Source organism: Eucalyptus grandis, chromosome 3 (genome assembly GCF_016545825.1).
Source record: "Eucalyptus grandis isolate ANBG69807.140 chromosome 3, ASM1654582v1, whole genome shotgun sequence".
Classification (NCBI taxonomy): Eukaryota; Viridiplantae; Streptophyta; class Magnoliopsida; order Myrtales; family Myrtaceae; genus Eucalyptus; species Eucalyptus grandis.
The window spans coordinates 13,785,379-13,809,083 of NC_052614.1; the positions used below are offsets into that span (position 1 = coordinate 13,785,379).

The following is a 23,705-nucleotide window of genomic DNA, read 5'->3' on the forward strand; positions in this document are numbered from 1 at the left end:
TAAAGAAGAAGAAGAAAAAAAAATTATATTCTTAAAAAACAAAATAAAAATAATTTAAAAATCTATTTTTAAAAAATTATAAAAATCGTGTATTAAATTTGTATTGCATGAAATATATTACTAATACCATTTTTAAAAAAAAATCATAAGAAATAAGCTTTTTTTAAGTTTAATTAAATGGGTTGGATATAGGTCGAATATGATATGTGTCAAAAAATTTGCACTACAATAAATAAGTCATAAACAGATTAAATATATTGATTTGAGTCAGACTATTTATAACCCGATTCAAACTCAGCCCGACCTGCCTGTTTAATAGGTCTAGTTTCTATTTAATTGAATTAATAAAACGAAAAATCACAAATCGATATACTTGTAACAAAACGAAAAGTGAAACCATAAATTAATATACCCGTCAATTATCAATAAAATTTAATGAAAATTAACGAATGATAAATTTATCATTTGTAATAAGTATTTCAATATAAGATTTTTCATAATATTAATCTCAAGATGGTCCAAATCGGCCGAGCCGAGCCGGACAGCCGGAGAAAGGATGGCCATTGGATATGGACACCGAGAGCAGGGCGCGCAGAGAGCGACGGAGAAAGAGATATAGAGAGAGAGAAAGGAGCATAAGATAAGATTCCAAAGTCCCACCTTTCATTTCCCTCTCCTTCCAACCGTCATCTTCTTCATCTTCTCCTTCTTCGCCACTCCGCTGAGCTCCGGCGCTCTCCAACCAGCGCCAGCTCATCTCCACCATCCCCGCGGTTCCAGTCCGCGGCGGCGGCGGCGGCGGCGGCGGCGGCGGCGGCGGCTCTCTGTCCGCCGGCCTCCGGTTCTGCGGTTCGCCGAATTCCGGTGAGTTAGCGCCTGCTTCCCGTCCCGTTTACTGTATAGAGAACGCGCTCGCTTGCGGTTGCTGCGCGGCGATTGAGGATGACGAACGCGTTTTTAATCCGTTGCTTTTTTGGAGTCTTCAATTCGCTGCTAAGAACTCGGGCGATGGATTTATGCGAGTCGGTGTTCGGTTAATCCGGAGTGCGGAGAAAGAGCTGTTTATACATTTTGCTGTGAAAATGTTCGTTTTCGTGAAATTTTTCGCCTTCTTCGGCTGTGCTGCTGAGCTGCATTATCTTTTCGGATTGTCTTCATTGGTGGTTAGGAGAATTCTACTTGAATTTGCGATATTTGTGTCTGAGGATTTGGTCCTTGTAATGTGAAATATTCTACTTTAAATATTTATTGTCCGTTTTTTGAATCTTCTGTGGTTGTCCAGTGCTTATGTTCATCGGAATTGTGCCTTTAGCCATGTCAGGGAAGCATGCGGATAAGAGTTGAGCACTCCAACTTAGATAACAATTTTACTCTGAGCAGATAAATGCAAGACTTGTTGCACGATATGAAAGAAAAAAATGCTAATTTACTCGCATTGACTGAGCTGTGGAGTTTGACTATTTTATGAGGTGAATGCTTTTTAAGGTTAAGTTTGTGGCTCTGTGTTGGTTGCTTTGCGTTGTTATGGCTTGGTCTCTTCTTTAAGTGAAAGGAGAGTTTCTATGGAATTTCAATGCGAAGGGAACATATTCTTTGCTCTCTGAACTTACGGTGCAATTTTATTGCAAAGATGATCGTTGTTTGAGATTTAGACTGTCTAATTACCAGCATTTGTTAAATTCAGATGGAGAAAACAAATAATCATCGGTCTCTCCTTGGAAACAGTGAACGATGATCGCTTCTTGTCTATTTAGGGGAGCTAGGAGTGAAGCTTTCATCTTCTTTGTTACAATGTATGTGTAAGTAGTGAATGAAAAGTGTATCTTACATGGGATAACTACTGTCAAAGGAGAAGCTAGTGTGCTTCACTTATTCTAACTCATTGGCATAAGATTAAGTGAGATTTGATGGGTAGAAAAAAATTCGTAATAAAAGGAAAGTTAAGTTTAGGCCATGCTTGTATGTCTCACATGCCATACTTGAGAAGCAGATCATTGTCCACAACCATGGGGGAAAAACTTTAAAATAATAGACTTGACAAGCAGATGATGTAGTAAACCATGATGGATCCTACTTTACAATGATTGTGCTCCACAAGAGGTGAAAAGAAGCTTCCACTCTTGATTTTCTTTTTCAGCACTTTCCTTGTGATTCTAACCATTTCATGGGCTTGGCGAGCATACGATGTACTCCTCTTATGATGTTTGAAATTGGAGCTAGTAAAATCACTCATCAATCTATATGTACAAATGAGACAGGACAGCCATAAGACAAATGAGACAGGACAGCCATAAGCTAGCTTTTTGCTCCATTTAAGGTGCTGATTCTAGCTTTTTGCTCCATTTAAGGTGCTGATTTAGGCTTGAGCTTTTGCTTGTGAACACAGAATATTGCTTGGACATACCTAGGTCTTCAGTGACTGTTTAGTGCATCTCATCCTGGTTCTTGTGCGTGCTACTCCTATTGCATGTCTTTCAGTCTAGATAGGCATTGGGCCAAAATATCTCGATGTTAATTGTTAACCCATTTCATTTCTCTTCCAGGTGAAGCAAAAATAAGCAGCTATCATAGCTGCATATTGTACAAAATTTGCATTAATCGAAGACAAAATGACTCCAGTTATTCCATCTTCTGTGAGCAATATCACCCTTATTCCTGGAAATGCCTTTTTGCGAAGGAAGAATAACCGATCTACCCAATGCGGCATATCAGGGACACGGCCAACTCGCACCTCATTCTCAAGAGGACACAATTTGCCTCTACCATCATCCATCATATTGTTTCCAAGATTGGGGTATGGGCTGCGTTGCAAATATAGGAGTCACATACTATTTGCCACAGGAACTGATGTAGCAACAGAGGAACAAGAGCCTCCTGTTGCAGAGAAAGATTCAAGTGAATCATCTGAAAGCACACCTAGTGAAGTTGAAACGAGCGAGCAAGCCTCTGTCCAACCAGAATCAAGTTCAATGCCTGCTCAAGCTAGACGGTCAAAGCCCGCTAGAAAAAGTGAAATGCCACCTATAAAGAATGAAGAATTGGTTCCTGGGGCAACTTTTACTGGGAAAGTAAGATCTATACAGCCATTTGGTGCTTTTGTTGATTTTGGAGCTTTCACCGATGGCCTGGTACATGTTTCCCAGTTGAGTGACCGCTTCGTTAAGGATGTTGGAAGTATTGTCTCTGTTGGACAAGAGGTAAAGGTCAGGTTACTAGAAGCAAATAATGAGACAGGGCGGATTTCTTTATCCATGCGTGAAAGTGATGACACACTGCAAAGGAGAGATGCTCCTGCAAGTGGCGATAGGCCTAGACCTTCTAGAAAAAGTAATGTTGCACAGAAGAGAGATGAGGCCAGGAAAAGCTCGAAGTTTGTGAAGGGGCAAGATCTTAAGGGCACAGTTAAGAATTTAACCAGGTCTGGTGCTTTTATATCTCTTCCTGAGGGTGAAGAAGGGTTTCTGCCAACATCAGAAGAATCTGATGATGGATTTGTAAGCATGATGGGAGGCTCCTCACTTGAGATAGGTCAAGAGGTTGAACGTTCGAGTTTTACGGATATCAAGAGGACAGGCTACATTGACAATGAAGAAGGAAGAAAATCTTAAGAACTTAGATGCTCAGCTTAGCCAAGGTGTTGTACATGTTGCAACAAACCCTTTTGTGCTGGCATTCCAGAACAACAAGGAAATTTCTGCATTTTTGAATGAGAGAGAAATATTGGAGAAACCAATGGCGCCAACTGCTTCTGATGAAATACAAGGAAAAGCAGGCAAAAGTGAAACTGCATCAGTTACTGAAGTGCTGAGTCAACCAGCAGATAGCAGCGAAACAACAGCTACGGTCCCTTCCACTGTGAATGGAGATACCGCAGCTTCTTCAGCTGGTGTGGATCTGGGAGACATTAAAGCAGATGAGGAGTCAACCAGTTCCACTGTTGATGATAAGGAATCAGAAATTGCGGCTTTGAGCTTGTCACAAAGCGCAGATGGTGCTACCCAAGCAGCTGTGGAAGAAGCGGAGGTCAGTCCTGAAGCCTTGACTACTGAAGGGAGTGACTCATCTGTCGAGTTGGTAGCTGAGGGGGCTTCTCCAACGGATGAATTGATACCTGTGGAGGCGGCTCCGATGGGTGAATCGGTAGTTGAGGAGGCTGCTCCAAATGATGAAATGACAAGTAATGAAGTTCCTGAATCCTCTGGGGAGACAACTAGTCAGCTCTCATCTTCAGAAAGCCCAACAGCCGATGAAGTCACAAAGAGTGAACCAGAAAGTGCGGCTTCAAGCTTGTCACAAAGTGTGGATGGTGCTACCCAAGCAGCTGTGGAAGAAGTGGAGGTCAGTCCTGAAGCCTTGACTACTGAAGGAAAAGAATCATCTGTCGAGTTGGTAGCTGAGGGGGCTTCTCCAAAAGATGAGTTGGTACCTGTGGAGGTGGCTCCGACGGGCGAATTGGTAGTTGAGGAGGCTGCTCCAAATGATGAAAAGACAAGTAATGAAGTTCCTGAATCCTCTGGGGAGACAACTAGTCAGCTCTCATCTTCAGAAAGCCCAACAGCCTACCAAGTCGCAAAGAGTGAATCAGATAGTGCCATACCAAAAGAGGAAGAACAAATTGAAAAACCTAAAACTGTAGATGAAGTTGCTGATGGAGTATCTGGAAAAGTAAATGGGCTAGGAACTTCTACGGATGAAAAGGGCAGCATGATTGGCTCAGATGTGCAGACAGATGATTCTTCTCCAGATGCTAAAGGTTCCTAGTCACTTCTTTTCCTCACCTTTTTTGGCTTTTTAAATTGCTTGTAAAAAGTTTCATTTAGTTTTTCCAGTGATGTGGTGACTGTCCGTCCTCAAATGGCTGACATTTTTATGGATGTATGCCACTCATATATCTCAATATATCAGTGCAACTTCTCATTCAATGGGACCCTTTGTTTCCTATTTCTTTGATGTATTTTCTGATAATGCTTCCATGTATTGCCTTCTGTGAATCGTGGACACTTCTGATATATCCGGAGTACCTGCAGATGATGCAATCCTGTCTTCAGACAGTCAGAGTGAAGAAGTTGAAGAGACAAAACTCGATAATGCCACAAATGAGCCACTTGAACCAATATCTTCAGGTGATTCTGTGGTATCTTCTGGAGCACCAATTGAAGATGTCACCAAGGAAAATGGCACTGTTGCTGTATCCAGTGGAAATGCTAGCAGTGGTTTGCCAAACAAAAGTGGACCAAAAGGTTAACATTTTCTATATGATGCTGATATTTTTAGTGCATACAGTGGATGTTGATGTTAAAGGTCCTTTATTGCAGCCAGTATATCACCAGCTCTTGTAAAGCAGCTTCGTGAAGAAACTGGTGCAGGAATGATGGATTGCAAAAGAGCTCTCTCAGAGAGTGGAGGTGACATTGTGAAGGCTCAGGAATTCCTAAGAAAGAAAGGCTTAGCTAGTGCAGAAAAGAAGGCCGGTAGAGCAACTGCTGAAGGCAGAATTGGCTCCTATGTTCATGATAGCAGGATTGGAGTCCTAATAGAGGTAAACTGCGAGACGGATTTTGTCTCTCGGGGTGACATTTTCAAGGAACTGGTTGATGATCTAGCCATGCAAGTGGCTGCATGCCCTCAAGTTCAGTATCTGGTGACAGAGGATGTCCCAGAAGAAATTGTCAGCAAGGAAAGAGACATTGAGATGCAAAAGGAGGATCTCTCGTCAAAGCCAGAGCAGATTAGAGAAAAAATTGTTGAAGGGAGAATCAAGAAGAGGCTTGAGGAGTTGGCACTACTGGAACAGCCCTACATAAAGAACGACAAGATGGTAGTAAAGGACTGGGTGAAGCAGACAATTGCTACCATTGGTGAAAATATTAAAGTTAGAAGATTTGTGCGTCTCAATCTTGGAGAAGGATTGGAGAAGAAGAGCCAGGATTTTGCTGCCGAGGTTGCTGCGCAAACAACGGCAAAACCTCAAGCACCTCCAAAGCAAGAGGAACCTGTAGCTGCCAAAGCCGAGGAAACTGTTCAAAAGTAAGCTAGTGCTTTCCCTGAGTTATTGTATACTGAAATCCCCAATGATTCTTAGACTATCACTTGTGAGCAATTTCTGATAATGTTGATGCTAACTTGGTCCTGTTTCTGATACTCTTGTGGCTACATTAATGTCCTGCCATTTCTCTTTGGCACCATCCCTACTTTTAGATACGATCGTGAACATGAAGATCTTAATGTATGGTGCATTAACAATTTTTAAGTTTAGATTTCTTTTAGAACTAAAGACAGGTGATCCATCGCTTCATTTGGACTGCAAATACTTGTGTAGAATCTGTTGCTGTTCCTATTAGACAAACCTGTTGTTAGTCCATGAAGTATCTCATCTTGCACGTGCACATATGGATATTGGCTTCCTTCTCGCAGCAACGCTCATAGAAAAACCTGAGTCTTTTGACCATTGGATGGACATTTCATCTGAATCATTTAACATTGCAATCTTTTCTTGTCACAAATTTTACAAGCACAATATGCTAACTCCTTTTCACAGGCCACCGACGGTAGCAGTTTCTGCTGCACTTGTCAAGCAATTACGTGAAGAAACTGGAGCGGGAATGATGGATTGCAAGAAAGCTCTCTCTGAAACAGGAGGCGATCTTGAGAAGGCTCAAGAGTACCTCAGAAAGAAGGGTCTATCCACTGCAGACAAGAAATCAAGCCGCCTTGCTGCTGAAGGCCGAATTGGTTCTTACATCCACGACTCTCGCATTGGAGTGCTGATTGAAGTCAATTCTGAGACGGACTTTGTGGGTAGAAGTGAAAAATTCAAGGAGCTGGTCGATGATCTGGCAATGCAAGTGGTAGCGTGCCCTCAGGTAGAGTTCGTTTCCATCGATGAAATTCCTGAGAGCATTGTGAAGAGAGAAAAGGAGCTCGAGATGCAGAGAGAGGACCTCCAGTCGAAACCAGAGAACATCAGAGAGAAGATTGTGGAGGGACGAATTTCTAAGAGACTCGGAGAGCTTGCTCTCCTAGAGCAACCGTTCATCAAGAACGACTCTCTATTGGTGAAGGACCAGGTGAAGCAAACCATCGCAGCTCTCGGCGAGAACATGAAAGTAAGGAGGTTCGTCAGGTTCACTCTCGGGGAGGCAATTGAAGATGCCAAGGCAGGAGATGAATAGAATTAGCGGGCCGAAACCACCTTTGGACGATCGGCGACACCAATTTTAGGAGAGAGAATGAGTTTTGATCTTACATATTAAGATTATATCAAAGTTTGAATTGCAATGGTAATTTGTACGGTGTCTCACCGCGACAGCTACATTTTGGTGACAGACCATAGAAAGAGAGCTTTATATTTCTTTTATCCTTACATAACAGGTTGCAGAGGCTTTTTAAATTTTACTACCTTCGTTACCGTACCAGGCGTCGCAAATTTGGTCATCTCAAAACTGATAATCTGGCTGTGGACTTTGTTCAAAACATTGCATTTGCACAAAATAACAATAATAAATAAATAAAAACGGACCAATTCTTGTTCGACTCCCGTTAATTGGTTTCGAGAACATCCTCGACAGAAATCTTCGTTTCAAATTACCATTGCACAGAAAATGGATTGATTCCTGAGTCCTGGTGACGTTTAACCTTGCAATGAGTTGGTTATACCATCGATTATTAAGCAGTATACTCGTAAAAAATAGAAGCCTACCCTAATATGTCTCTATTTCCATGAAATAACTGTTCTTTCAACAATGGGGAAAAATCTCCCAGGAACAGCCACGACTTTAATGGATTATCTGCCAGACAAATACATGGATCTGCTAGGCAGTTAGGAACGAGCCCAGCAACGTCTCACTTGCAATCATAGGACATTATACAGACACACTGTAACTTCTGAGTTCCCACAGAATCAGATGCTTGGAAAGAAGATCATCCGCTTCGAGATTATGGCATCTTCAGCTTTTGCAAGGACGGACAGGCAAAAGAGCAAACTCCACAGAACTCAACATTTGTGCCTCCTCAGCACCTGCTATACATAATTTATGACTCGAGTTCAACACTGGGCTTGGAGAATAGGAATCTCAGACAACATATCGGTAAGTGACGTATCGCCCTGCTGTTTCACTCGGCCTTATGATCTTCACAACCTGTCCACGCTTCAGGCCATAGTAGCGCGCAACCGGATCAGTGACTTGGATACGCGGTAGCTGAACTCGATCCCCCCAGAATACAAAACAATGAGAAACGGCATGATGTAAGTATCCACTGGAATTAGTAACAGGAAATAATATTGAACTCATACCATAATAAAAATAAGAGAAGCAGGTCCATAGAGAATGGGGCAGATACATAAAGCAACACCGCCAGAAAAAGAAATTATTTAGACTAGAAAGGCTGGCCAAACATGCCAAAATGGCAATGACAGTTCCCTGAGAAGAAGTGAATGTCAAGTGGGATATGCCCTGCAACATTTAAATGCCTTTTTTCTACACCAATCAATCTATCATCTTACAAGAATCTTCTCTAACGTAACTCAAAGATGTTTGGCTGGGATTTAAGCTAGAGTCCTAAAAACGTGAAGAGATGAGCAATATATACAAAGAGAGCAGATCTTCTGCTCTGGAATGACAGCATGAAGGCCAAACCTTATAATCATGCATATTTCCCAACTAATACATTATAAAAATTACTGTGGGTGCATGCCATGCACAGGTATGCATTAGAAGAGCTGCATCCACATAAAGCATGCAAACACCAAATCCCAGTGGACACTAACCTGTGTTTCTTTCACTGTATATCTCTGTAGCAAAGTCTTCTTTTCCTCATTAGCAAGCACTTGATGCTCAGGAACGAGTACATGCTCTTTGATATTGACTAGCAACTCCGCCTCCTGCACCATAACAACACAAGATACTCAATGGAAGAAAAGATAATTGACCCAGGCAGCCAAACATAAAAACATGACATTATAAAGAAAAAAAGGGCTTGAAGATACACTGCATTATGCTGCCTCAAAAGCACTTATTAGGATCCAACTAGATGAAAATACAGGTAATGGTATTATCAACTAGAAGCAAGATCAACTGAACAACTGCTAACATAATAAGACAGAAAGCAATTCTTTTTCAAAAGATTCCAGATTCAATTATCTTGGAACCATGACAATTTGTCAAATAAGGTGGCTTTTCATCCATCATAAACAATAAACAGCCAAAAGTCTTGCTATAATCCACAGTTGATGGTTTTGGCAAATTCAATACATGCAGCTGATTAGAATAGGAAGAAATTCGCCTGAGGTTCAACCATATGTTCTTCAAGCAGAAAGTACGGGATGGGGCCATCATGACTTTTGCAATAATATACGCTCAGACTATTACACAAACTAATGTATTCTTGCCCATCCGTTTCATGACATCAACTGGTCATTCATTTCGTGAAAGAGCATCAGGTTCCAAAAGTGGTTTCCATAAGCATACACAATGACGTGCAGAAACCAGACTTCAAAAAAGCAATCTTTACTAATGGGACATACTGACATCTCCTCGCTCGCTTCACCAAGTGATGCCAAAGACAAGAAAAGACTGCCCAATCCTTAAAATTCACATCATCTAGTGAGCACTTGAACACTGGGGAGCCAAATAATAAGGGCTCATAAATCTGTGCTAGCCATCATCCCGCATTGCCCAATGGGATTAGCAACGTGATGCAACCTACGTTTCATGCTTACCGCCACAAACTACCCGTATCCGTATGCGATTCGATGACAAGAACATCTATTCTATCCCAACACGAAGCAGGCGAATGGCAACAGAAGCAAAACCAGTGGACTCTACCTGGAAGACTTCCAAGTGGAACTTCGTCGATATCTCGCTGATACAAGTCCGAGCAAAGGGAGTCAAATTCTGCTGAACAGCCAATATCGCCCGGAACACGTTCTCCGAATTCATGCGGGTCGTGTACGTCTTCATGGTCTTCACCCCGACCTTCGCCTCTTCCGGAAAGAACACGTAAATCTGCGGCGCAAAAAAAAAAAAAAAAAACAAAAACAAAAAAAATCAAACTTTGACGACGTCCGGCGCGACAGAGCGCTCGAAAACCCTATCGGCCGCGGGTTTACCTGATCGGAGCTTTCGTTGCGCTTGTGCTTGTTGATGACGAGGTCCTCCCGCTTCATGTTCTCGCCGTACTTTTCGATGAACTGGAACCGGGTCATGTTGAGCTCGCCGTCGGTGACGAGGTAGCCCCGGTCCCGGAGCATCTGCAACACCGTCCTCTGGATTCGGTGGAGGCGGGTGATCTCCTCCTCCGACAGGGCCGTGTCCCGGATCGGCGGCGGCGGATGCGGCGGATGCGGCGGCATCGGCGGCGGAGGAAAACCCTAATCGCGCGTTGGAGCAGCGGCGGAGGGCGGCGGAGGAGCTGCTGCTCTCGCCCCGGTCGCGGCTTCGAGGATGGAAGAGGGGGAGAAAGCGAGAAGACAGAGACGCTCGAAATCGGAAAACGAAGTGACTTGGGAGTTTTAAAGGGGGAGAGAGTTTGGGCCAGCAGACGGAAAGCCCAAGCCCATAAACCCCGGCCCAAGAAGAAGCCCATGAAACCATTGACCTAGGCCCAGATTTTTATTACATGCAATACTCAATTCGTTTGTTTCGTAAAAAAATAATGATTTGAAAAAAAAATTCCTAAAAATAATCGTTTACAGAAATGAAGGAACAAAAAAAATTTGCTGTCCAAGAAAATATTTAGACATAGGTTGTTGTCGATAATAAAATATTTTTTATCATTTAATAAGCTATAATATTTCAGAAAAATAACATCCAAGCCATTTTATTTCTTGTGAAATAAATGGAGATCTTACATCTCTAAACCTTTATTAGATGTCTATAAGAAGAGTGGAGGGTTCTTGGTAGAGCATGTAAACTTTTGAAAGGGCATGAAAATTTGATCTCGATGATGAGAAGGTAATATAGAGTGATAATGGCTGATTAGGGCGATAAATGGATTCTATTTGTGTGCTCGAGAAATAAATGGGATGATGAAGATGAAGGTTTGGATGGTAATCGCATTAAGAAATCATGGGATGCAATAGGTGAACCAACTCCCATCAAAAAGACTTTGTTAGAAAAGTACGAGAGTTAAGAAAGATTGCAATCCTAACTCCTCGATAACAAGTTGAATATGGCTCTTTTTAGAATAATAGTATTAGATTATATATCTTGTTCCTAGACATTGTATTTTTCGACGTGATTAACAAGTTAGAAAAAAGTTTTTCTTGAACTCCCGATCAGTCATTTTAGTCAATCCTCTTATCCTCCAACCAATCCTATAATTTTTTATTTTTTTTTAAAGAAAGAGTCATCGCCAACTTTCCCTTCTTCATTCAATTCATTCCCAATGTTTACGCAATTGGAACATTAGGAAATGGTAGCTTTCGACCCTGACGTTTCTTTGGCACTTTTACCGCACCATAGCATATGCCTTCTCTCTAATAATCCTTGACCCAGACGGCAAGGGCGGCCCTCGCCCAAATTTGCAATTAGGGCACGACCCTTGCCCCAAATTGAGGCAACGGCCCTCCATTGGCGGGGAGAGTGTCAATGGCTCTCATTACCACACCTGACTGCTAATGGTGCATATGATAACTATTTGGTTTGTAACTGAAATTCATTTAATAAGAATAATTTTTTAGCCAAAATGGTATTTGGATAGAAATAAAAAGTAAAAATTTTATATTTCTATTATAGAAATAAAAATAAAAATTGTTCTCGTTACTCCCCCTTGCTATTGGCAAGCCTCCCATCCGTCGTCCCAAGACATCTTTTGTTGCTTATTGCCGTTGGCCGACCCTCTTTTTGTAAATAAGGTTTTATCTCCTAAGAGTAGCGCCCATTGAGTGTATTAACAGAAAAAAAAAAAAAGGTATTTATAATTGCGATAAAATAAACATATTAAAAAATATTATGTTTTTTTTTAACAGAAAAAATATTGTTTAATAATCGTAAAATTCGGGGAAAAATATGCCGTATTTGCAATAATAAACGACAGTGTCCCCGCTGACTTTTCCACCTGGAGACTTCCCCCTTTTCTCCAAAGACTCCATGGAGCAAGAGGCACGACGAAACCCGCATCATCGAAACGCCTCCTGGCGAGCCACGTGTGCGTTTCGCCACGCGGCGCCCTCCCATTGGCTAGAGCCCCTTCCGCCTTCCAACTCGCCTCTCCACTATATATACACACTGCACCCTGTTCTAGCTGCCCGTTGCGCTTTGCTCGTCCACGAAGCACGGAAAAAAAAAAAGAAAAAAATCGAAGAACGCGAGGAAAAAAAGAAAAAAACCGAAAATCGCTCCTCTTTTCCCCGCTTCGTGCTGCGACGGCGGAGGCAGGGCGATCGAAGATGAGGCCGCCGCCGGCGCCGGCGCCGACGACGAAGATCGGGCTCGGGCTCGGGCTCGGGCTCGTGCTGTGGCTCGCCGTCCTCTCGCTGGCCCCCGTCCCCGCCCGATCCGCGGTCTCCAGCGTGGATCTCGGCTCGGAGTGGATCAAGGTCGCCGTCGTCAACATCCGGCCCGGCCAGAGCCCCATCACCGTCGCCATCAACGAGATGTCGAAGCGGAAGTCCCCCGCCCTCGTGGCGTTCCAGCCCGGCGCCCGCCTGATCGGCGAGGAGGCCGCGGGCCTCGTCGCCCGGTACCCGGACAGGGTGCTCTCCCAGGTGAGGGACCTGCTCGGGAAGCCCCTCGATCACGCCAGGAGGGCCCTGGACTCGACGTACCTGCCGTTCAGCGTCGTGGAGGATTCGCGAGGGGCGGTGGCCTTCAGGATCCACGGCGGCGGCGGCGGCGAGGGGGAGGATGGGGCCGTTTATTCGGTCGAGGAATTGGTGGCTATGATATTGGGGTACGCGGCTAGATTGGCCGAGTTCCATTCCAAGGTGCCGATAAAAGACATGGTGATTTCGGTGCCGCCTTACTTTGGGCAGGCCGAGCGCAAGGGGTTGCTTCAGGCGGCTCAGCTGGCGGGGATCAATGTCCTGTCGCTGGTGCACGAGCACTCCGGTGCGGCATTGCAGTATGGGATCGATAAGGATTTCTCGAATGGCTCAAGGAATGTTATATTCTATGATATGGGGTCTAGCAGTACTTATGCAACATTGGTGCATTTCTCGGCTTATAATGCTAAGGAGTTTGGGAAGACGGTTTCGGTCAACCAGTTTCAGGTAGAATGACTTGTTATGTTTGCCTATTCTACTGATGCCTTAACTGAGCAGCTATTTAGATGGGTATCTGTCAGCAAACTTATATTACTTATAGAATGGCGAAGAAAATAGTCGGACCATGGAGAAGGTTAGAATGGCTGGCTGGGTTAAAAAGGGTAAAGTTTGTGAATTGTGAAGGTGGAATTTAGGAATAGTTTGCTTGGGATGGGAAGACATATGAAGATGCCAATTTAAGGAAATCTGTGCTTCCTAGGAAATCTAGATGACATGCTCTAATAATGTTGACAGAGTGATGCTTCTGGGCAGCAGTAGATTTGATTTGAAGTTGCTCCAAGGCATTTTCTGTGTTTGTGCAATCGATGCTAGTTCTGTCTAATATGTAGAAAAGAAGGAACCTGTCCATAACGAAAAAATTAATGGTTCAACTATGGAGGTCTGTTTAGTGTCCAAATGCTGAGCACAGACCCTAGGAATGGATATCTTGTGTTCGAATTCAAGGAGAAAATTGGGAAATCATTTTGTTTAATGACAAATGACTTTTCATTATGAAGGTGCTAAGGGGGTACCAACACTTATTGCTCCTTTTTTTTTTTTGGGGGGGGGTAGGCTTATGATTCAACATAAAAGAGCTCAGTGCTGATGGATCCCTTGGACGTCACCCAGATTGTTTTGTGTGCAATGCCTAGGCTTCCCAAGCATATATCTTTAGGGTCAGCCACTTTTCTGTGACTGCTAACCTTTGCAAGTGACGTGGCTTTAACCACCAGAGTCATGCATATATATTCTCCGTTAGCCTCTCTCCTATTTGTGTTCACTAATTCTTGTTAGCAGTTGGGATCTCTCTCTCTCTCTTTCTATACACATGCGTGTGCACTTTCTTTTTAAGACACTCACTTCATTCACCATGTGAAGTGCATAGTTTTCTCTTCCTGAGTATGATTACAACTCTTAAGGTGCCTGCAGGTCAAGGATGTTAGATGGAACCCTGAACTTGGAGGTCAAAATATGGAATTAAGGCTGGTGGAGTACTTTGCAGATGAATTCAACAAAGAAGTTGGAAGTGGGATTGATGTGCGAAAATTCCCCAAGGCAATGGCTAAATTAAAAAAACAGGTCAAACGGACAAAGGAAATTTTGAGTGCAAACACAATGGCTCCAATATCAGTTGAATCCTTGTATGATGATCGGGACTTCAGGTTAGTGAAGCATTAATCACATAGACTTTTGTGTGCAAAATGTTGTCCACATGCATGAGGTTTCCATGATTGGCAATTTGCCCTATCACTTATTACGAGTCTTTATATATTGCGTGCCTTTCATTTTTCCATTATGAGCTGTTTTCTATTGTATCACATAAATTATGACTTCTCAAAGATGGAGATTGGATAAAAAGCATACTTGTCAAACTGAAAGCCGGTTTTTTGCCATTGCTTTTCTATCTGCTACCCTTCACTCTCAAGAGTGCTGCAAGCTCTTTTTGATAATTATATTGAGGGCCATCTCCAGTGCTAATTAACCGAAATAACATTCCATATATCCTTTTCTACATTGTAGTACAGCATTGTTAGGTTCCTTTCACATGGAATTTGGTAATTTAGGAGCTACATAGACTAGTGCTCAGTTAGAGTATAGCCCTTTCAAATTGGTATTCGTCGTGATTAATTATATAATTCCAACTGTGTCATATAGCAATAGAAAAGTATGAGCAACAACCTAACTAGATATTAGATTATTATTGAGATTTATACAGTACATCCTGGACCATTATATATTGTACCAATGGCAACTGAGCCTTTGCTTTTTAATGGTGACTGGTGACATGGATCCTTTTAAGCCATCACGCAGTGGCATATGCCATGTCTTTTTTGGCCTTGTATCCTAATATATGAACTTATGAAATGATGGTAAATAAGTTGAATTTGTAATTTATTTGTATCCAGTTACATTCCTTCAGAGCCTAATTTGTAACTATGAAGAAGTTACAGTAGTAAATCAGTATGGATGATCGCTATGATTGTTCATTATGTACCAAAAAACGAACATAAAATGAGTCTGTTCTACGCACGACCAGCTTGACGGTGTGGCTGGCCTTCTCCCTTTTCCAGTTTCACCATGAATGAATGGAACTGTTGGGTAGAGCACCATGGGCATACTAGTTTATTCTATGTAGTTCATGCAAAAGTAGGCTAGGTCATTGTCTGAATATTATTAATTTTATGAAAACCGGAGGTGTGTACATTAAGACTGAAACACTAATCCATAATATGTTTTTCCTGCAGGAGTACTATTACCCGTGAGAAGTTTGAAGAGCTCTGTGCAGATTTGTGGGAGAAAGCTCTTGTACCACTAAAAGAAGTCCTTGAGAACTCTGGTATGAAGGCAGATGAAATATATGCGGTGGAGTTGATTGGAGGTGCCACTAGAGTGCCAAAGTTGCAGGTTTGTTCTTTGTTTCTCGGGCAAACATTGTTATCTGTCTGTCCTTTGATTTCATGAATTTCTCTAGAGAGGTAGTCATGATATGCTAATTGCAGTAAATCCATACTCAAACTAGATATAGAGTAATAATTTGGCTTTGAGATTCATCTGCAGGAGCTCCTCAAATTCTAGTAATTTCCACTTCTAGTGACCAATAATAGTGCCGGGGTATTGGTGTGTGATTTGTAATGTACTTTATTGGGCATTTATGAAGTAGATGTTCTCTTACCTCCTGCAAATATAGTGTATTTGAGAAAAACAATTATAATGTGACTAGGTAATATTGAATTGTAATTTCTTCATTTGGACAGTTTACGAATGGGCCAAGTTTGTAGTTAACTGTTTGTTTTTGGTGTCAATCTTGCTTGTAAGGATGCTAGAGTAACAGCTATAGATACTATTAATTTTGCTTGGACTGTAGAAGCTTTTCCTTGCCGCCCACACCTTATTTCACAGAAGGAAAGAAAAAGAAAACATCAGATCAAAATCTCACCCCTTAGTGGAACATTTTCGCTCCTCTCCCATGTACCTAGTGAGAAGAAAGACGAAACATTAAATTTCACGACTCCACAGCAACGTCTCACGTCAGTTGCATTTAGAAAATAATAAATCTAGGCCCCTCTGTTGCAGCTTTTTTCAGCAAGATGTTACTTGATGATTATCTGCCAAAACTCTAATTTCGTTTTTAACTTCAAAAACTATGAAAAAGCTGTATATGTTTTCATATGATAATATTTGTACAGTAAAAATATCTGGTGCTTTGCGTGATACTGTGGAGTATCAAGATATAATAGCGAAAAGTAGAACTTATTCCAAATAGAAGGTTGGTGCATCAGTAGAGTTTACACCAAGTAGGGTTACAATTCGTGGATGACTATCTGGTAGATGAAAAAATGTGTGCTCGTTTCGCGTGACTTCAATATCAAAGGGAATCCTTGTTATTGTCTTTGATTAGTGTACCAATTTCATTCAGCCGATTACAGTTTTGCTTTTAAGTTTGAATTAACTGTCTGCTACTCTTGCTTTAGTTGAAAGAGGATGATTCTGATGAGGATTCCTTCTTGACTCACAACAGGCTAAACTGCAAGAATTTCTTGGAAGGAAAGAGCTAGATAAACATCTGGATGCTGATGAAGCTGTAGTTCTTGGTGCAGCATTATATGCTGCCAATTTAAGTGATGGAATTAAGTTGAATAGGAAGCTAGGGATGATTGATGGTTCTCCTTTTGGGTTTGTTATGGAATTAGAAGGTCCTGATCTTGTTAAAGATGACAACACAAGGCAGCTACTTGTGCCCCGGATGAAAAAGCTTCCCAGTAAGGTATATCAATCTTGAAAACTTCCTCTGAGGGAAGCGGTGATGATGAAGAATCACCTAAGATCCAGCTTATTATAGTCTCTTTGTCACTTGCTTATTGTCATTGTTATCTGACAGATGTATAGATCGATTGCTCACAACAAAGATTTTGAGGTTTCACTTGCATACGAGAGTAAAGACCTTTTACCTCCTGGTGTTAGCTCTCCTGTATTTGCTCAATATGCAGTGTCTGGACTTGCAGATGCATCTGAGAAGTAAGAGTTATGATTATTCTTGATATGGTGCTATCTCTGAATATCTCTGCAGCAAACTTAACCTCCATGAATTACTTTTAATAAACTCTGACATGGTTGCATTAATTGTTAATTATTTTTTTCCAGATATTCAGGTAGAAACTTGTCTTCACCAATAAAGGCAAATCTGCATTTCTCTCTTAGTAGAAGTGGGGTACTCTCGTTGGAACGGGCTGAAGCTGTTGTTGAGATATCGGAGTGGGTTGAAGTTCCTATAAAGAAACCGACTTTGGAAAACTCCACTAATGCTTCCCAGAATGTATCAGTTGAACATAGTTCTAACAGTACCACTGAAGAAAGCACGGAGAAGACACAGCTTGATGATGGCGGGAATAACAAAACTACCTCTAGTGAAGTAGAACAAGGGTCTGCAGATTTGGGTACGGAAAAGAAATTGAAAAAGCGTACATACAGGGTTCCGCTGAAGGTAAAAAGAATGTTTTGAGAACGTTCTGCTAATACAATTCTTTCATGATACTTCCTTTGCATGACTTTTTTTGGCATTATCGAGTCATAATTTTGCTTTGGTTCCAGCTAATTAACAAGACATTGGGTCCTGGGATATCTCTACCTGAAGAATCTTTTATGGAAGCAAAGAACAAACTAGAACTACTTGACAAGAAGGATGCAGAGAGAAGGAGAACTGCCGAGTTGAAGAACAATTTGGAAGGTTACATATATGCTACAAAAGAAAAAGTAAGAATCTTGATTTAGGAAGTTTAGGAAGTTTGAATGATCTATGAATAATTATGTCTCTTTCTCTCGAAGCCCATTCAGATGCTTATAGTCTATTGCTTCTGTCCATAATTTTAAGAGTTAATTATATGATCTCTTGTATCTCTGGATTTGGTCTAATGTTGTATTGCCGGAGGACATTGTTGACTTTCAAATTATCTTCATTTCCATTGTTCCAAGGTTTTGCATTTGTGTCTCTCCTCTACTTGCCCTATCGTCTATCATGCTAACTAATGTTGCTAATGTTTTTGCCTCCTGTTGCTCACAGATTGAGACATCTGAGGAACTTGAAAAGGTCTCTACTGCTGATGAACGCCAATCTTTCATTGCAAAGCTTGATGAGGTTATCCTCTCCCTCCCTCCCTCCCTCCCTCCCTCCCTCCCTCTCGTCCCCAATAGCTTAGACAAATACAACGTAATCTGGTATTTAATTAGTTATTTGGCTATTGTTTTAGGTGCAAGAATGGCTTTACATGGATGGTGAAGATGGTACGGCGGCAGAGTTTCAGGAGCGTTTGAATTCGCTAAAAGCAATTGGTGATCCAATTTTTTTCAGGTTGGTTTTATCCTCAAGAGGAAATGATGGCTTTTGACCAAGGGAATATCTGGAACAGTTCTCTTTCAGTTGTCATTTTCTTATTTAGCTTGCAATATACACTTTAACCATGAGATTTTGGTCCTTTTAGATTGAAAGAACTTACAGAACGGCCAGCGGCAGTTGGGCATGCTCGAAGTTACCTGGATCAACTGCAAAAGGTATCTATAAAAATGGTTATTGTGAATTGAAAGTAGATGGCACTCCCATTGGAAATAATTTTATTTCTATTATTTTCTGATTGCCCAATATTAATCTTGAGAACTATTTATTCAAGCCTATACTTATCAATGGCCAGTATCTAACTATGATGAGTGACAAGAATGAGCCTGTTTGTCCCTTCAAAAATAGATTGGTTGTCGGCGCTAATATCTACTTTTAGCTTCCTGTATACGCTCCTTTTTAGATGATCTCTCTCATTGCTGCCTCCTTGTAATCTGTTTTAAAGTTCTTTCAGTTTTCTATTGCTGTCACAAGGTTCATGGCAATTCTTATGTGTTGGTGCATTTTCCTTGCGGTTTTGGAAATGACAGAGTGATTATGTCCATTTGACTTCTTGCATGCTCATTCTACATGTAATAACAACAAACTTTTTTAGGTTTGGGAGCATTAGTTTGGCAACACTTTTCATTGTGTGTGGACTGTCAATTGACGACATCGGGCATGACGAAATAGCCTTTTATTAGTCTCAGAGTTCTATAGATTATTGTTTCTTTAATCTCAATCTCTATGACATCTGGTAGATCTATGGATTTGTGGCTGAATATATCAAAGTGATGTGAATCAACGTCCAAGTTATTGTTATTTCTTTTTCTGCCTTTGTGTTAAGCTTCTAAATTTTTCCTAGAAAATGATTCGCTACAAAAGGATTTTTTTTTAGTGATTGTGTCACGATCAAAGCATGACAAAATCTCATGTTCTTCAAAGATAAACTTTGAAGTATAGATGCACATGTGTGCTGTTGGTTTAAACATGACACTAGTAGGAGGGATGCTTTTCAATGGTGGTTACTGTATTCTGGAGTGACATGCTGAACTCTACTCTTGTTCATTGAATTTGAACGTGTATTTATTTGCAAATTGATGCACTTTGGGCATTTTATGACCAATTTTTCAGTTAAAATTCTAAATGGCTGCTTATTGTACTGTTGGTGATGACATGCTCCAGGCAGCCACTTTGGATATTTTTTTTGAAAATAAATGGAAGTAGGACATATTGCATCATCACTTGCGAGCAAGTAAAAGTTGTGTACTTGATGAATTGAATCAAAGCTTAGTGGTCCAAAGTGCAAGTTATTCCAAAGTTCTGTAACCAGCTATGAGACCTCAACACAATGTGTTCTACAACAATTAGGCAAACTGTTTTACTATGCTGAATCTCTTGAGGGATGAAGAAAAGAGCCTCTTTTCTTCTTAGAAACAGAATAGGCACATCAAAATACATTGTTGACGGTTCCACTTGAATTTTCTCTCCAGTCTCCACCATCTTTATCTTCTTGTATTATCTTTTGCCGTCTGTGGTTTTCAATGGGCTTTGCAAATTGACCTGTATTCTCTTTCACAGAATTGTAGGTCCTATGTATGGCTAGAACCGACCTCAATAGTTCACAAAATAGCAATTTAATTTTAACATTGATATTTTTTCTTCTTTTTTTTCTGCATCTTCGTATTGCTATGTTATTGACTGCTTGTGTATAATGTAATGTGGATTGCCACCACCCTGACATTGCTTTTTTGGTTCTCAGATTGTACAGGATTGGGAAAGCAAAAAATCCTGGCTTCCTAGAGAGAAAATTGATGAGGTGCGTTGTCATCTCATTTCTGCTTAGGACTGTCTTCAGGTTATTTTGATTATTTCAAATAAGCTTCTTCTGAAGGCATAAATAAGTGTGTGCCCTACAGGTTCTAAAAGAGGCGGACAATTTAAAGATTTGGTTGGATGAGAAGGAGACTGAACAGAAGTGAGTTTCATGCTAATTATTTCTTTTCAACTTGGGTTCTTCACTTCGGTTCGTTTTTTAATCACCTGGCCTGTGGTCCACCTGATATTTGCTGCAATGAAATGAGCCAATTTTACATTTTTTTGTTTTTTGGTTTAGTATCTTGTGATTGGTCTAAGTTTGAAGTTATGCCATTGCCCATGTAAATAAGACCCATAAAACTAAAAGGGGCATGATGAATTAATTGTTTCTTCTTTTGGGGTTAGATATAGTACTAAAAGCATGAAAGAGCCTCCTTTTTGGCTACTGTTTGGAGGCTATCTTTGGTTGCCTGTATACGACTTTGGAAATAATATAGAAGAATGAATCACCTTTTGGAGATGCCCTAAAATAGCATATACTGTTTAAGCAATCAGACGGTGAAGGCTTAGATGAGGCCAAAGTATAACTCCTATGGCTCATTGCTGGCATGTTCCCCATTATTGATAACAGTAGAACAATGATCTCCGATAAGCATGTTGCCACCTACCTCTGGCTCTGCCTGTCTCTCCAAGTCAGAGCCAGGATTTGATAGTAACTTGGGTCTTTTGAACTAGTCATCAGCATCAGCAAATTGATGGAAATTTCGCTTCTCTCTCTCTCTCTCTCTCTCTCTCTCTGATATGCCAGCTGCAGACACAGTTACTTTCAACTCGATGCTGATTGATGAAGTTTTTTCTTGGCTGGCAAGAAATATTGATCATCTAGCCATAATTTAGCAGGCCTAATTCTTTTTGTTGATTTTGTAGCCAATTTATTTCTGTTTAATACTTGCCAAACATTGAATTAGATAGTAACTGATAATATTTGCTATCATATTCGGTCATTTTAACAGGAGATAGGGTATAGACATTCCAGGGGATTTTCATATCTAATCTTATCCTGTCCTGCCTCCTAACCTGTCCTAACGTAGATGGAATATTCCCATGTCTACAAGGATCAATTGCAAATGATAATTTTCAATGTCGCAGATACAGTCAGCTCAATATTGAAGAGCTAGACCCTAGAAATTGGTTGGGGTTTATGTTTATATGAGAAAAAGCCCTGTGACAATTGTCCAATAAGAAATTTCTATCATCTTGTGGGGCCTGATTTTGCTCTTCACATCTGATTTTACTGAGGTTCCTTTACTGCACGTGCCCTCAGTTTGTAGGATATGTACACTTCATGTTTTCTGTCAATTCTAGTTCCCCCATCCTTTAAGCATATATTAAGTCGCTGCAGTGGCTGTAATACTTCTTTGAACCTATCTTGTGCTATATGATCATGTTTCTTTTGCTATTATCAATCTTGTAGGACTGCTGGGTTTTCAAAACCTGCATTTACATCTGAAGAAGTATATATGAAGGTTTTCACTTTGCAAGATAAGGTACTCTTGTCCCTCAGTTTCCACATTTTGTAATGTACTAGTGTAACTATGTCGGACTTACTAGGTGTATTGATTCTCTGCTGCTATTTGTCTAGGTTGCAATTATAAATAGAATTCCGAAGCCAAAGCCTAAAATAGAGAAGCCAGCAGAGAGTAAACCTGAGAGCACGGGTTCGTCAGATGCAGCTTCTGAGGAAGCACCCTCTGCAGATGACCAGTCAACACAGGCTACAGATGGCACAGGCTCGTCCGATGCAGCTTCTGAGGAAGCACCCTCTGCAGATGACCAGTCAACAAAGGCTACAGATGGCACTGCCGATGAAAAAGCTGAGCAGGAGAGCGTGGACGAGCCGGAGTCGAAGCTTCATGATGAGTTATGATGACTCAGTGTGGAAGCCATTTTTGTCACATTGCGCGACGCAGAAGAGTGTTGAAGGACAAGGATGGATAAGAATATTCGAAGGAAGAATTACTTCAAGTAAACCTTGCTATTTAGACTAAGAGAAGGGCCAGCTTATTCTTGATGATGAATTGAGATGCACGTAATAGCACCAGGAACTCAGCTTCCCGTCTGGTTCGCTTTAGTGGTAGAAACTTTACTCCCTGAAGGGAATCCCCAATCAATTTCATCTTTCTGCAATTTTGTAGGAACTAATTATAGATGCTTACAGGGTAGTCCAGGGGAGAATTTCAGTCCGAGTCCGATACGGATCTTGTACCATTGAGTATAGTTATAGCCTTGGGATACGGTCAGTTTCTATTACATGCACGAGATTTATCTCAGTTTCTCGTTGTTCTTATTGTGTGTCGGTGCGCTAATGAGCTGCCTCTCATTCCTGATAGGAAGGCTCGCTCTCTCTTTAATTATTGGTGTCAATTATCGATACGATGACTGTAGTGTTTGTGCGTCTCTTCCTATGCTCGAGTCTTGAGATGAGAAGGCGGAGAGCTGTTCGAGTCGTCATCGAACTTTAGTTATCATGGTGTCGTTGCTATGGTCTCGAATCCTACCATTTCTTTTCTAATAATAGAAAGGGAGACACTATTGTTCGATTCCTCAGTTCTCATAATACATTATTACCTGAACGCTTTTTCAGCATGGCAAATCAAACACGAAGAAAGGAAAAGAAAGGTCGGAAAGGGTGCTAAAACTTTAAACATAATGTACAGAGGAAAAGCGGTAGTTAAGAGGCAGAAGGTTCCATATGCTTTACAGCATTATGCTTCTTATGTAAGTTTCTAATCTTATATACTTGTTTCGTTACAAGCGTTGCTTCTGTCGGCAACTTCGCTACTGTTTTGAAAGACAAACTATTCATTCCTGGGATGGCAACTCGGCCAATTGGAATCGCTTGCGATTATAGGTGCTGCTCCAAAAAAAAACAAAAGGAGGACGTGGCATGAGCGACATGACATGATCGAAACGAAAATGATCTTCCTTAGAAGAGGTAGATAGAGCGAGTAGTGACTTCAAGCTAGCCTGAGTTTCTCCAAGGTTGAACTCTAGGTCAGTGGAATCTTTATGCCTAAAATCCCGATTCAAATAGTCATTTATTTGGTACCTCCCAAGGATTAGAAACTGCCATTCAAACCCTTCTAGGGGGATTCTATCCACAAACACAGAGTTTATGGTTGACTGATATTGCTCATCATCATTTGGCTATTGCATTTATTTTTCTTATTGCTGGTCATATGTATAGAACTAACTTCGGGATTGGGCACAGTATAA

General features: G+C 41.2%; 3 protein-coding genes across 3 annotated transcripts; 2 read left to right on the forward strand and 1 right to left on the reverse strand.

Annotated features, from left to right (window-relative positions):
* The first annotated feature begins 635 nt into the window (after positions 1–635).
* LOC104439162 (polyprotein of EF-Ts, chloroplastic) lies at positions 636–7,363 on the forward strand. Its single transcript, XM_039307956.1, is given in 6 exon segments — positions 636–864; positions 2,544–3,542; positions 3,544–4,753; positions 5,028–5,240; positions 5,316–6,027; positions 6,539–7,363. Coding segments are annotated over 5 exon segments (3,702 nt in total). The 5' UTR covers positions 636–864; positions 2,544–2,609; the 3' UTR covers positions 7,173–7,363.
* A 318-nt stretch (positions 7,364–7,681) lies between these two features.
* On the reverse strand, positions 7,682–10,480 carry LOC104436751 (DNA-directed RNA polymerases II and IV subunit 5A). Its single transcript, XM_010049618.3, has 4 exons — positions 10,109–10,480; positions 9,825–10,004; positions 8,768–8,881; positions 7,682–8,198 (listed from the first exon to the last, which is right to left on the reverse strand). Exons 1-4 carry the CDS (start codon positions 10,349–10,351, stop codon positions 8,073–8,075), a joined length of 663 nt encoding a protein of 220 aa, XP_010047920.1. The 5' UTR covers positions 10,352–10,480; the 3' UTR covers positions 7,682–8,072.
* A 1,778-nt stretch (positions 10,481–12,258) lies between these two features.
* On the forward strand, positions 12,259–22,776 carry LOC104436750 (heat shock 70 kDa protein 17). The gene is made up of 14 exons (XM_010049617.3): positions 12,259–13,210; positions 14,174–14,406; positions 15,490–15,649; positions 16,764–17,009; positions 17,124–17,260; positions 17,387–17,726; positions 17,834–17,995; positions 18,303–18,377; positions 18,490–18,590; positions 18,721–18,790; positions 20,374–20,430; positions 20,531–20,589; positions 21,904–21,976; positions 22,072–22,776. The coding sequence occupies exons 1-14, from the start codon at positions 12,389–12,391 to the stop codon at positions 22,354–22,356; spliced, it is 2,820 nt and encodes a 939-aa protein (XP_010047919.2). The 5' UTR covers positions 12,259–12,388; the 3' UTR covers positions 22,357–22,776.
* The last annotated feature ends 929 nt before the right edge of the window (positions 22,777–23,705 follow it).